The sequence below is a fragment of the Taudactylus pleione genome, unplaced genomic scaffold (genome assembly GCF_031769625.1).
Source record: "Taudactylus pleione unplaced genomic scaffold, aTauple2 ptg001443l, whole genome shotgun sequence".
Taxonomy (NCBI): domain Eukaryota; kingdom Metazoa; phylum Chordata; class Amphibia; order Anura; family Myobatrachidae; genus Taudactylus; species Taudactylus pleione.
The window spans coordinates 123,663-137,660 of NW_028285842.1; the positions used below are offsets into that span (position 1 = coordinate 123,663).

Sequence of the window (13,998 nt, forward strand, 5' to 3'; positions counted from 1 at the left end):
GTGTATTATTCTTGATTATATGTGTCAGATGACCATTTGGTCATTTTTAGTGTGATATACTATAAAAAATCTTTTTGTATAAATAGTAGGTTGAGTGCCCCAAGAAAGAGAACTGTCTGCCTTTGTTGTAAGTATGGGAATAGCATAGTTCCCAACACACACTGATATGTGGTATTATTATTATATAGGGGAGAGAGGACTGTACAGTAATATATGAGGGGGAATAACACAGCTCCCAGCACATGCTGATATGTGGTATTATTATATACAGGAGAGGGGACTGTACAGTGATATATGAGGGGAAATAACACAGCTCCCAGCACACACTGATATATGGTATTATTATTATATAGGGATGAGAAGACTGTACAGTAATATATGAGGGGGAATAACACAGCTCCCAGCACACACTGGTATGTGGTATTATTATTATATAGGGGAGAGGGGACCGTACAGTGATATATGAGGGGGAATAACACAGCTCCCAGCACACACTGATATGTGGTATTATTATTACATAGGGGAGAGGGGACCGTACAGTGATATATGAAGGGGAATAACACAGCTCCCAGCACACACTGATATGTGGTATTATTATTATATAGGGGAGAGGGGACTGTACAGTGATATAAGAGGGAATAACACAGCTCCCAGCACACACTGATATGTGGTATTATTATTATATAGGGATGAGAGGACTGTACAGTAATATATGAGGGGGAATAACACAGCTTCCAGCACACACTGATATGTGGTATTATTATTATATAGGGGAGAGGGGACCGTACAGTGATATATGAGGGGGAATAACACAGCTCCCAGCACACACTGATATGTGCTATTATTATTAAATAGGAGAGGGGACTGTACAGTAATATATGAGGGGGAATAACACAGTTCCCAGCACACACTGATATATGGTATTATTATTATATAGGGATGAGAGGACTGTACAGTAATATATGAGGGGGAATAACACAGCTTCCAGCACACACTGATATATGGTATTATTATTATATAGGGATGAGAGGACTGTACAGTAATATATGAGGGGGAATAACACAGCTCCCAGGACACACTGATATGTGGTATTATTATTATATAGGGATGAGAGGACTGTACAGTAATATATGAGGGGGAATAACACAGCTCCCAGCACACACTGATATGTGGTATTATTATTATATACAGGAGAGGGGACTGTACAGTGATATATGAGGGGGGATAACACAGCTCCCAGCACACACTGATATGTGGGATTATTATTATATAGGGGAGAGGGAACTGTAAAGTGATATATGATGGGGAATAACACAGCTCCCAGCACACACTGGGAAGGTGAGGGGTCTGGGAGTGTCACAGTGACATCACATATATCTAATGTAATAATACAGGGACATGACTGGGGAGGTAAGGGGATCTGGGAGTGTATGTAGTTATTGTTAATGTACTTTTAAATACACAGGATTACACAGTAGTGAAGACATCAAGTAAGTATGAGACACCCAGCAGCCGACCCCATTTGTCAGGAGGACTGGACAGGACCCAGAGCCCCATCATGATGCCTCCACCTCTGTCACTGATACATAAGAGACACAATGACCAGAAGATCCTGGAACTCACCAACAAGATAATTCAGCTGCTGACTGCAGAGGTGACTGCTGGGAATGGGACATTATACAGTAACACCAGGGGATGTGTCTGGGTGATGACTGGAGAGGTGACTGCTGGGAATGGGACATTATACAGTAACACCAGGGGATGTGTCTGGGTGATGACTGGGGAGGTGACTGCTGGGAATGGGACATTATACAGTAACACCAGGGGATGTGTCTGGGTGATGACTGGAGAGGTGACTGCTGGGAATGGGACATTATACAGTAACACCGGGGATGTGTCTGGGTGATGACTGGAGAGGAGACTGCTGGGAATGGGACATTATACAGTAACACCGGGGGATGTGTCTGGGTGTTGACTGGAGAGGTGACTGCTGGGAATGGGACATTATACAGTAACACCAGGGGATGTGTCTGGGTGATGACTGGAGAGGTGACTGCTGGGAATGGGACATTATACAGTAACACCAGGGGATGTGTCTGGGTGATGACTGGAGAGGGGACTGCTGGGAATGGGACATTATACAGTAACACCAGGGGATGTGTCTGGGTGATGACTGGAGAGGCGACTGCTGGGAATGGGACATTATACAGTAACACCAGGGGATGTGTCTGGGTGATGACTGGAGAGGCGACTGCTGGGAATGGGACATTATACAGTAACACCAGGGGATGTGTCTGGGTGATGACTGGAGAGGCGACTGCTGGGAATGGGACATTATACAGTAACACCAGGGGATGTGTCTGGGTGATGACTGGAGAGGCGACTGCTGGGAATGGGACATTATACAGTAACACCAGGGGATGTGTCTGGGTGATGACCGGGGAGGCGACTGCTGGGAATGGGACATTATACAGTAACACCAGGGGATGTGTCTGGGTGATGACTGGAGAGGCGACTGCTGGGAATGGGACATTATACAGTAACACCAGGGGATGTGTCTGGGTGATGACTGGAGAGGCGACTGCTGGGAATGGGACATTATACAGTAACACCAGGGGATGTGTCTGGGTGATGACTGGAGAGGCGACTGCTGGGAATGGGACATTATACAGTAACACCAGGGGATGTGTCTGGGTGATGACCGGGGAGGCGACTGCTGGGAATGGGACATTATACAGTAACACCAGGGGATGTGTCTGGGTGATGACTGGAGAGGCGACTGTTGGGAATGGGACATTATACAGTAACACCGGGGATGTGTCTGGGTGATGACTGGAGAGGCGACTGCTGGGAATGGGATATTATACAGTAACACCAGGGGATGTGTCTGGGTGATGACTGGAGAGGCGACTGCTGGGATTGGGACATTATACAGTAACACCAGGGGATGTGTCTGGGTGATGACTGGAGAGGCGACTGCTGGGAATGGGACATTATACAGTAACACCAGGGAATGTGTCTGGGTGATGACTGGAGAGGTGACTGCTGGGAATGGGACATTATACAGTAACACCAGGGGATGTGTCTGGGTGATGACTGTCATTGTGTGTGTCAGGTTCCTATAAGGTGTCAGGATGTCACTGTCTATGTCTCTATGCAGAAGGGGGAGTATATAGAGGAACAGAGGGGTCTGTACAAGGATGTGATGATGGAGAAGCTCTGTCCCCTCACATCACTGGATAAGAAGAGACTGTCATTTATTATACAGGGGAGAGCAGTTGTGAAAGCTACATAAATGCACACATAGGACCTCATTCAGAGCCGGACGCTATTTGCGCTCGCTCGTTCAGAAAAAGGGGCCGGATATTTAAATAGAGCACTCGCTCTTTGCGGTCTGTTGACGCCTCTATGTCTGAGCGAGCGAACAAAATATGCGCTCGCTATTTTGTAAAGACGCCCCCTGGCCGCTCGCATCCTACGTCATCTCCACTATTTATTAGATTAATCGAGTACATCGAAAAGGCGTATGAACTGCTCGCAGTGCTTGTGGTTGAATTTTCCTACTGCAATCATGCGAACAGTTCAGGCTAAGAAACAATCAAGTGACGTGGCCGATGACGCTGCTTTGTTAATTATGCACACCCTTAAAACGCCCGTTTTGACCATTTGGCACGCCTGCGTTCGGATCTCCACTCCCCGTTTTCAAGCACCTTCCCGTTACCACCCACAAACGCCTCATCCTGTCACTCAAATTAGCAGGCACTCGCTATTTTGCGAACAGACGATTTCCGACCGCAATGGTTGGCGCATGCGCATTATTATGACCCATACGCATGCGCAGATGTGTGAACATCGCTCGGAGCGAGCGAGCGGCCGCTTACGAGCGGCTCTGAATCAGGCCCATAATCTGTTATAAATCATGTATTCAGCCACTGGGGTCAATTTAATTAGCTACGTGGGGGGTTGAATTGCCGTTGTAATAGCATGTACATGCAGCCAAAGCCACCGGAACTCACACTCCTCTTGACAAGTTCTTGCCCTGGACTCCTGTTTTTTTATTAAGCCCTATAAGGCTGCGAACAGACATCTGCGAGTCCGATATAAGTATATATATATCTGCATGTCCGGTATAAGTATATAGCCGCACTTTCTCGGGCAGCGAGGGGACTCCAGGGTAATTGAAATGATCGACTGTGTCTCCTACAAATAATCCAGGATGGATACCCCAGAGAGATGTCCCTGTCTTCTTTATTTACAGGACTGTACAGAGGAGAATCCAAGGATCCCATTGGAGAATCAGTTAAATTGGATTTAGGATCTCACAATATAATATACCAGAGCTCTTTATGATCTGTATACAGCTTTGTGCTTATATACACTGTTAGTATTGTTTAATCTCAATTCATTTGATGTTTTTGGCCTACTTAGGGGGTGTAGCAATACTTTTAGAGATTAGTTTACTCTGGCAGAGAATAATTGTATATGGGGGTCCTTGTTCTGATTAGTTTAACTCCAATGAGTTTCAGCTATTTCACAGCTTTCATCTTAGAGCTAAGTGACTTTATATCACTTAAATCAGAAATTATGAAACTGTCATTTATTATCGTATGGGTTTATTAGGGTGAAGATCTGAATAATATTAAGGTAGAGTATATGGAAGTAGAGACATGTTACTGATAATAAGACATCATAAGGAAGAAGATACAGAGGGAGAAGAGACGTGTCTGATATGAAGGCAGGAGATATAGAGGAAGATGATGTCTGCAATAAGTTTTCGGATATAGGTAGACACTGACTGGTTGTGAACTGTGATCTCTGACTAAAATTCTTGTCAAATTTCAGGGCATAGAACTGTATATAAGCTGCATTGCACACTGAAGTCAGCTTGTTCAAGTCCTTCACAAACTCATTATAGAGCTCAACAGAGGCGACTGGAGAGCCATGATCTTCCATGAGTACAAGAGTGGTCTGCGACAGCAGGAAAGATTTGACCAACGGGGAGCTGCTTTTGGGGTGTTTGAGTGGTTTGCAGAATTTTGGCATGTGAACCAGTCTCTGGAAGACAAGCAGTGCTGTAGCCAACCTGTGTCCACCATCACCGAGGCTAATGTTGCCGTGTGGGCCATAGTTGATGTGGCCTAGTTAGAGGAGATAGGCATCTCATCGGGATCCATCCGTTCAGGAAAAGCTTGGCCTAAGCAAGTTTTCTGGATGCTTGGTGCTCCATCAGCTGACTCACAAGCAGAAGGCTTGGGTAACTTGGTGCCACAATATGCTGGCCAAGTTTGATAGTGGTCATTTAAATTCTGGGAGTTTATCAGTGGTATTAAGTCCTGGATCTTGACCCCGAGACCAAACAAGTCAGCCCAGTTGAAAGAGTTCTGATGTTTCGTAGTCATCTAGCTACCGTACCACTCATACACCATCACTGGGAACTGGTACGCCAACCAATGCCTGCCGCAAGTGCTGGAAGCCATTTTCAGGCGCTGTCCAAGATCTCGCGCTTGTGGTGCCCTTCTCCATCATGACAATGCACCTGCTCACAAGTCCAGGGCAGTGGCGGATTTTTTGGTCAAATGAACACATTCAGGAGCTTGGTCATCCTTCCTGGCCCCTTGTAACTTGTTCATGTTCCCAGAAATCAATCACGGGATGCATGGGATTCGTATTGAGTAACCAAAAGCTGCAGTGGAGACTGTCATCCAGCAGGTAGAAGACATACCTGCTTCAGACTGGTCCAGCTGTTTCGCCAAGTGATTTGAGCATACGCAACTTTGCATAGACTCCTCTGGTGAATACTTTGAAAAAATGTAAATGTTGTTTGTAAATATACTTTTTGTGCATTCGGAAGCTTGTCCTGGCGGAGTTTGGGAACCTCTGGTCTAACACATTACAACAGGAGTCTGTTTATAAAACCATAATAGTTCTCACAGCTACATGCTCAATAGATATACTTCTTACTTGTTTAAAAACTTGATTAGAACAAGATGCTTTACATTAAAAATACAGCAGGAATGATTACAGGTACTGGAGTAAAATGTCAGGTCAGTACATAAAGGGGCGATTTAAAAAAAGAACTTAAAGGAAGCTGTTTTTTATCCAAATCATTTCAGTACATGAACCTATGGAGTACACAGGCATGCAGCCACTTCAGCAATGGACAACCTCTGGGTCTATATTATGTCTGTGTATAATGCAGCTGCAGCTTATACCACACTGGAGATATATTGAGGATGGGTTCTGAAAAGGGACAGGGGTCCTGGAAAACAGCCTGTCCCTGCAATGTGTTCAAAGTGAAATTAATGCATCCATTAAGACCCCCACAGTGCCACTGTGCTTACGTGGTCTCCTGACCATGCATGTGCGGCGTACATTGCCGGGGAAGATTCTGGAGGAACCCTCTCCAGGTAAATTTCATGAAATACCCCCCACAGGCCTAACGACATCTTCGGTGTTAGCACCTGGGGCCAAACCTTGGTAAATGACAGCTTTGTAGCTCCCACAGAAAGATATTGGGGCTGTAGATGTTAATAAAAATGGAGATATGCACTGCGGTCTCTCCACGGTATATTAGGGCGATACTTAATATTTTCTGCACCACCCATGTCGTCATTCCGTTCTCCACCCCCAAGTCCTGTGAACGCAATCTGTGCCCCCATGTCATTATCCCAATATGCACCTCCATGTATGGACCTATTCTGCTTCCCCCATGTCCTGTCATCCCATTCTGCACCCATGTCCTGTCATCCCATTCTCTGACCCATCATCCCATTCTGCACCCATGTCCTGTTATCCCATTCTCTGACCCGTCATCCCATTCTGCACCCATGTCCTGTTATCCCATTCTCTGACCCGTCATCCCATTCTGCACCCATGTCCTGTTATCCCATTCTCTGACCCCTGTCATCCCATTCTGCACCCATGTCGTTATCCCATTCTGTGACCCCTGCCATCCCATTATGTACCCCCATGTCTTGTCCTGTCATCATGATCTGCACCCATGTCCTGTTGTTTGGCCCCATGTCCGATCATCCTGTTTTACACCCCCATGTCCTGTCATCCCATAGTAGACCCAATTCTTGTCATCCTCGCCTGTGCCCCCATGTCATTATCCCATTCTGCACCCCCATGTCCTGTTATGTTTGGCCCCTCTCTGTCCAATCATCCTAGGTCAATGCACGGCAACACCTAATGTCCTGCCAAAACAGATATGATCCTGTTATTGCTACCCTGCGCTCCCCATTTCCTGATACCATTTCCTCACTGACTTTCCACCTATTTTGCCATCACTGCCCTGCAGACCCATATCCAGTCCTCATTGAGCTGTACTCCGTAACATTAAAAGAATTGATGGGCAGATGGTGGGGTGAGAGGGAAAAGCAGGAGGGCCGGGGTTTGTCAAATTCTCTGTTTCTAAATTTTAAAGCATAAATATATTAACTTTAAAAAAGCTATGACATTCCATTAACTAAAAACTTTGTTTTCATAAGTTGATTTAAGGCTTCTTACACAGGATGACAGATTTTAAAAACTGTTGTAATTCTTCCACTTAAACAGGTAAAAGTGAAATTTTGACCATTAATGTTGATGCTTAAGTGCACGTGTTCCTTGTACAATACAGATATGGTGCCATCACACCCTGTGGTTAGCTGCAGATTTAGCACTTTCTAGAGAGTGTGCTTAAGTCTATGCAACTGAAGGTCTGAGCAGTTATGTGACACAGCCTTCCCACTAGATTCCAACATCCTTCTCATTCAGTATCTACATTCAGCTCATACATACTCCTCTTTGGATAAAAATACTTATTAAAAATGTGAAGAGGATTTTTACTCAGCTGAAAAAAAAAATGTAGTGGGACCATTTCTGAACTTGCAGAGATTTAGGACAAGTTTACTTGGAGATGTATCCTTATTCTGCAACGCCCAGGTGACCACTTCTAGTGTATACGCTGTTAGCATGTAAGAATTAAACTGGTATTCACACAGAGAGTAATAAGATGTGACTGTCTCAAGAAATCGATGTATCAAAATATTCATAGATCAATCAGGGAAACTGTGCAAGTGATTTGTAACAACAGATAAAAAAAAAACACAGAGAAAGTTTGACACATTTCACCTCAACCGAGTCTGTATCAAGGAGTCATTGCTGTTATGTGAGAGCTTTGTAGTGGAAGTGATCCAATTCCTTGATGGAAATAATTAGTCCAAACATGGTAACTGGACATTTTAGGTTTTTTTTATGTACATGAGTATAAAACAATATGAACAGTAACAAAAAATTGGTTATGTGAAACTGGTTGGATACACAATCTGTGTGTTACATATATCTGTATATTCATCAGAACTCAAGCACAGACATATTGAATAGATAAGCATCATTAAAATCTGCTAAATTAGCAGATGACAAACATTCAGTCCCTCGACTCCCAATACTGGAATTCGAATGATCCAATTCCAAAAACTGCTATACACATGCAATACACACTGCAGAGTAACTCTCCTTACAAAATACATGCAAGTAAAATAACACAAAAATACAATAAGGACAGTATTACATGCTATTACCATTCAACTTTCTGGATCACGAAAAAGAAGCATCAGGTGTCAGCAAAGAGCCCGGGTGTAGAGAAATACTTTATAGCTAATCTGTGTGAAGTCGTTTATGTGAAACAAGATTTGATTTCTGTGTAAAACATTTCCCACACTTAGAACATGAAAATGGCTTCTCACCGGTGTGACTTCTCTGATGTGTAACAAGAACTGATTTTTGTGTAAAACATTTCCCACAATCAGAACATGGAAATGGCCTCTCACCTGTGTGACCTCTCTGATGTCTAACAAGAAGAGATTGTCGTGCAAAACATTTCCCACACTCAGAACATGGAAATGGTTTCTCCTCTGTATGAGTTCTCTGATGCGTAACAAGATCTGATTTCAGTGTATAACACTTCCCACACTCAGAACATGGAAATGGCTTTTCACCTGTGTGACTTTTCTGATGTCTAACAAGAAATGAATTACGTGTAAAACATTTGCCACACTCAGAACATGGAAATGGTTTCTCACCTGTATGACTTCGCTGATGTCTTACAAGATGTGATTTCTTTGTAAAACATTTCCCACACTCAGAACATGAAATTAGGATTACACCTGTGTGACTTCTCTCATGAAAAACAAGATCTGATTTCCGTGAAAAACATTTCCCACATTCAGAGCATGGAAATGGTTTCTCACCTGTGTGAGTTCTCAGATGTAAAACAAGATGTGATTTACGTGTAAAACATTTACCACACTCAGAACATGGAAATGGCCTCTCACCTGTGTGGCTTCTCTGATGTCTAACAAGAAATGACTTCCGTGTAAAACATTTACCACACTCAGAACATGGGAACGGTTTCTCACCTGTGTGAGTTCTCTGATGTGAAACAAGAATTGATTTCCGTGTAAAACATTTCCCACACTCAGAACATGGAAATGGTTTCTCACCTGTATGAATTCTCTGATGTCTAACAAGAAATTCCTTCCGTGTAAAACATTTTCCACACACAAAGCAGGAAAATGGCCTCTCATCTCTGTGACGTTTCTGATGTGTAACAAGATCTGATTTCTGTGCAAAACATTTCTCACACTCCGAACATGAAAATGGCTTCTCACCTGTGTGATTTCTCTGATGTAGAACAAGAATTGATTTCTGTTTAAAACATTTCCCACACTCAGAGCATGAAAATGGCCTCTCTCCTGAGTGAGATCTCTGATGTAAAACAAGAACTGATTTATGTGTAAAACATTTCCCACACTCAGAACACGGAAATGGTTTATTACCTGTGTGATGTCTTTGATGTAAAACAAGAACTGATTTCTGTGTAAAACATTTCCCACAATCAAAGCATGAAAATGGCCTCTCACCTGTGTGACATCTCTGATGTCTAACAAGAACTGATTTCCGTGTAAAACATTTCCCACACTCAGAACATGGAAATGGCCTCTCACCTTTGTGACCTCTCTCATGTCTATCGAGATTTGATTTCTGTGTAAAACATTTCCCACACACAGAGCAGGAAAATGGCTTCTCATCTGTGTGATGTTTCTGATGTCTAATAAGATCTGAATTCTGTGTAAAACATTTACCACACTCAGAACATGAAATAAGCTCTACACCTGTGTGACTTCTCTGATGTAAAACAAGAAATGATTTTCGTGTAAAATGTTTCCCACACTCAGAACATGGAAATGGTTTCTCACCTGTATGAGTTCTCTGATGTCTAACAAGATGTGATTTCCACTTAAAACATTTCCCACACTCAGGACATGGAAATGGTCTCTCACCTGCCTTAGCTGGCTTAGGAGTAATACGCTTTTTATTCTGTGTAAGACATTTGGCATATATAGAAGAAGGAAATACTTTATCTGCTCTAAGAGCTGTAATAGAAGTACCAGGAAAACATTCCTCATTATAAGCAGGATCAGGTGATACATCTGAACTGTGAGATACTGGATGTATAATTGGGGTAATGGGGTTTTCTCCTGGAGAATCTTGTTTGAAGTCATTATTTTTTATTTCACATTCTGGAGATAAAATTAGATTTTCTTTCAAGATATTCCTGCTGTAACATCCACCTGTTGGGAATAAAATAATGTACGAATGACCACCAGTGATTTTCATTTTACAATAAAGTCAGTTGTCAAAGGTCCTTATTTTACCATCCATTATGCATGGAGTAGGGACTACAGCTTTATTGTAATTATCTGCGATGGAATTTACTTTGCAATATCAAAGCAATGTGTGGTGATAATACAGCTATAAAATGTGCTGGAAAATATTATACCATTGTTGCCTAAAATTACAGCTAAAACACGTGAGAATAATACGGTTATAATATAATATTTACAATATAATACACATTTTTGTTATTAAACAATACAACAATAAAATATCAAGTAAAAACCCTCAAGTAACTATAAAGCAAATATACCTTCTTACATCAGTACATTTTGCCAGTTCAACATAAGTACAAATGTTGGAAAAATCTGTTATATTACCGCTTTGTACGGGACAGCACAGTCCTAAAGCTTCTGTCTGATGGTAATGTGTCAAATAACCTATAATTCGGATGACTTACCTTTAGTCCTCTTCTCATAGAAATCCAGAATACAAGGCAAAGTCACGCCGATCACTCTACGTGCAGTCCTAACCACATGTCCGAGAGCACCTCGCTCGGCGACAGTATAGTTGCCATACCGTACAGTAATGCCATAAGGGTTTCTTTACTCAAACAGGCCGCCCTTAGCTGTCTCAAAAAGAAAAGGCGTTGCTATGCTTTTTTTTATTTTAACAATAAAGTGTGAAATGTAATGACCATGTCAAATTATCCGAGGTCTGAATCTCCAAAACTTTGACTGCCCATCTAAGGGGTCAATCCTATTAGGTGCGAATTGCAAGATGCGATTTTCACTTCGAATTCGCATAGCGAATTCGTTTTGCAATCCAGTTAGCAACTCGCACTGAATTCGCAAGTTTCCACTCGCACCTCCCTAAGAGTGAGAGATGGAAAGGAACATCTTTATTTTAAGGTTAAAATGTGGGGACACTGTGCTGAACCCCTTGGACACCCCCCCTAATGACCAATTAGTCAATTGGAAATTTATTATTAGCTTATTTAGTCCAATAATTACATGTCATTTTTTTTAGGTAACAAAAAAATGTCCTCAAATTACCCCAAAATCAACTTTTTCGTTAGTTTAGGCACCCCAAATTTAATTATAATTTTTTATTTGAAAAATAATTGTTTTTATCATTTTTTTATTTTTCAAGGTGCCCTCAAAGTACCCCAAAATTACCCTTTTTCCTAGTTTTTTTTTTGCACTTTTCATTTAATTCGTTTGAGATTAAATGAAAAAAGTTTGTTTTTTTATAATTTTCTTGCATTTAAAAAAAAAAAAAAGCACAAATCAGCCATTTGACACCATTTCAAAACCTACAGTACATTTCTAATGCCCACAAACAGCCTTCTATACGGTCCTAACAAAATTATCCATTTTGGGCGTCCAGGATGGTCTCCCCACAGTTTTATTAATTTCTGGCAAATCTCGTTTGCCAGTTAATTTGCACCCCTCCACTGCGAGTTGTGCGAATAGGCATTTTTAGTTGGATTGGAGAATTCTCTGGAGCGTGCTACGCGGCAAAGTGTGCGAGTTTAAAGTAACCAACACGCTACTTGCAATTTGCACTTAATTGGATCGTGCCCTAAGACTACCGGTAGCTTCGGCCTCCTATTATTTTTCCTAAAATCAACTACCAACTCCTTAGTTTTAGAGGCATTTATAAGTAAACAATAAATCTGACTCTGCTCAACTAATATTTCAACCTTGTTCCTATACGCGCCCTCATCCTCATTACTTATCAACCCAACCATAGCAATATCCTCTGCAAATTTTACAATCATGACTGAACGCCTCACAACTCACAGATGGATAGTGGATGCTAGCCCGTACTTCGGGATTGGCGAGACCCAGTACTGAGGCGCAGAGTCTATTGTGCTGGCGATATTCACCAGGGACTCACGCAAGGAGGTTTGGACTTAGCTGCATCCGACAAGCAGGTTGCGGCCCTCAGACTTGGTTCCCTTGTACAGGTGTTGGTGTTCTCTGGTTTAGAGCGGAGTACAATGCAGTCGTACCATGTAGTTGACAAGACGGTACCAGGGAGCTAATGTAAACAGGTCACGTAGGCAAACCAAGGTCGAAACCGGAATACCAAGCACAGTCTCAGGAAGGAGACGGAGTCAGTTCATGAATGAAGCCAAGGTCAGACACAAGCAGACATAATCACTCAATCACCCCAATAAAGGGGTTCCCCCTCTCCAGGGCATCCCAGGCCTGGGCTGACTAGTGGTCAGGTATAATGCATTGGCCGGGGGACAAAGTGAAAGGGTACACCTGCTGTGGCATTACACCCCTGCTAGATAGTCATGTGCTGGTTGCGGAGAATACGGCGGGCTTCGGCTCAGTTTGTCCTCCGTATTTCCACAACCAGGACTTGCTCACTGAGCCTGGTGCTCGTTGATGAAAATACAGGGGGACCCCTATGTAAGTTTTCACCCATATTTTCTCAATCAGGACCGGCTCAACAGCCTGGTGCTGGTTCCTAAAATACAGGACAACCCTACGCATTTTTTTCCCCTGTATTTTAAGAACCAGGACAGGCTCAGCAGATCCCGGGGCTAGTTATGCTTGAGAGGGGGGACGCATGTCATATATATATATTTTTTAAAAAGTTCCTTTTTTTTTTCTTACACACAGAAACATGCTCATAACTCATGGATCTGTGCATGTTTATATGTAACTCGGACCTACTCAGGGTAGACTTGCTAGCCTGAAGCAGGTCTGTTTTTTTCTCAAGCTTTCAGACAGTAATAGTGTGGGAGTTAAACACTGGCACTCTATTACATTGCCCGACTTGTATCCTCACAAAGGCAAAACATTTGGATGTGTGTTTTGCCATCGCGAGTTGCGGTGGTGTGAGAAACATGCAAGTTTGCATGTTCTCACACTGTATTACATAGGATCAGTTGTAAAAATGTGCGAGCATAGCTCTATACTCACATATTTTACAAATTCGATTTTGCCCCAGGACTCCCGTTTCTTCTAACACCAGGGCTGATTCCTCAGGCCGAGTCTTCTGGGCCTTAGCTAGTAACTTATTGTCATTATCAAACTGAATATAAAACAAATCCTCCACTAAGGAACTACTTACCCCTCCTATCTCAACCATTTTAGCTTTATAATCCGTAATATCTTGGATATACTGCCACATGCTCCTCCGATCTTCTCATGGATACGAAGATAGGTCATTATACCCCGATTGTTCAAATTCATAGCCACCTGCCACATTACTCATTTAGATGCCGGAGGGAAGTTAGGATGGCTTGTGGCTGACCCCAGCTCCACTCGCTGCCTAGTTCATTTGCACCTTGCCTCATGGATTGTTGGGGGTCTGGAT

At 42.7% G+C, this 13,998-nt stretch overlaps 1 protein-coding gene across 1 annotated transcript in view; it reads right to left on the minus strand.

Moving 5' to 3' along the window:
- Positions 1-8,213: 8,213 nt before the first annotated feature.
- LOC148442585 (uncharacterized) overlaps positions 8,214-13,998 on the minus strand; it is a 28,784-nt gene continuing 22,999 nt past the window's right edge. The window contains exon 5 of the mRNA XM_088463759.1: positions 8,214-10,616. Coding sequence (XP_088319885.1) covers positions 8,641-10,616 — 1,976 coding nt within the window. The 3' untranslated portion in view covers positions 8,214-8,640. The remainder of the gene's footprint in view (positions 10,617-13,998) is intronic.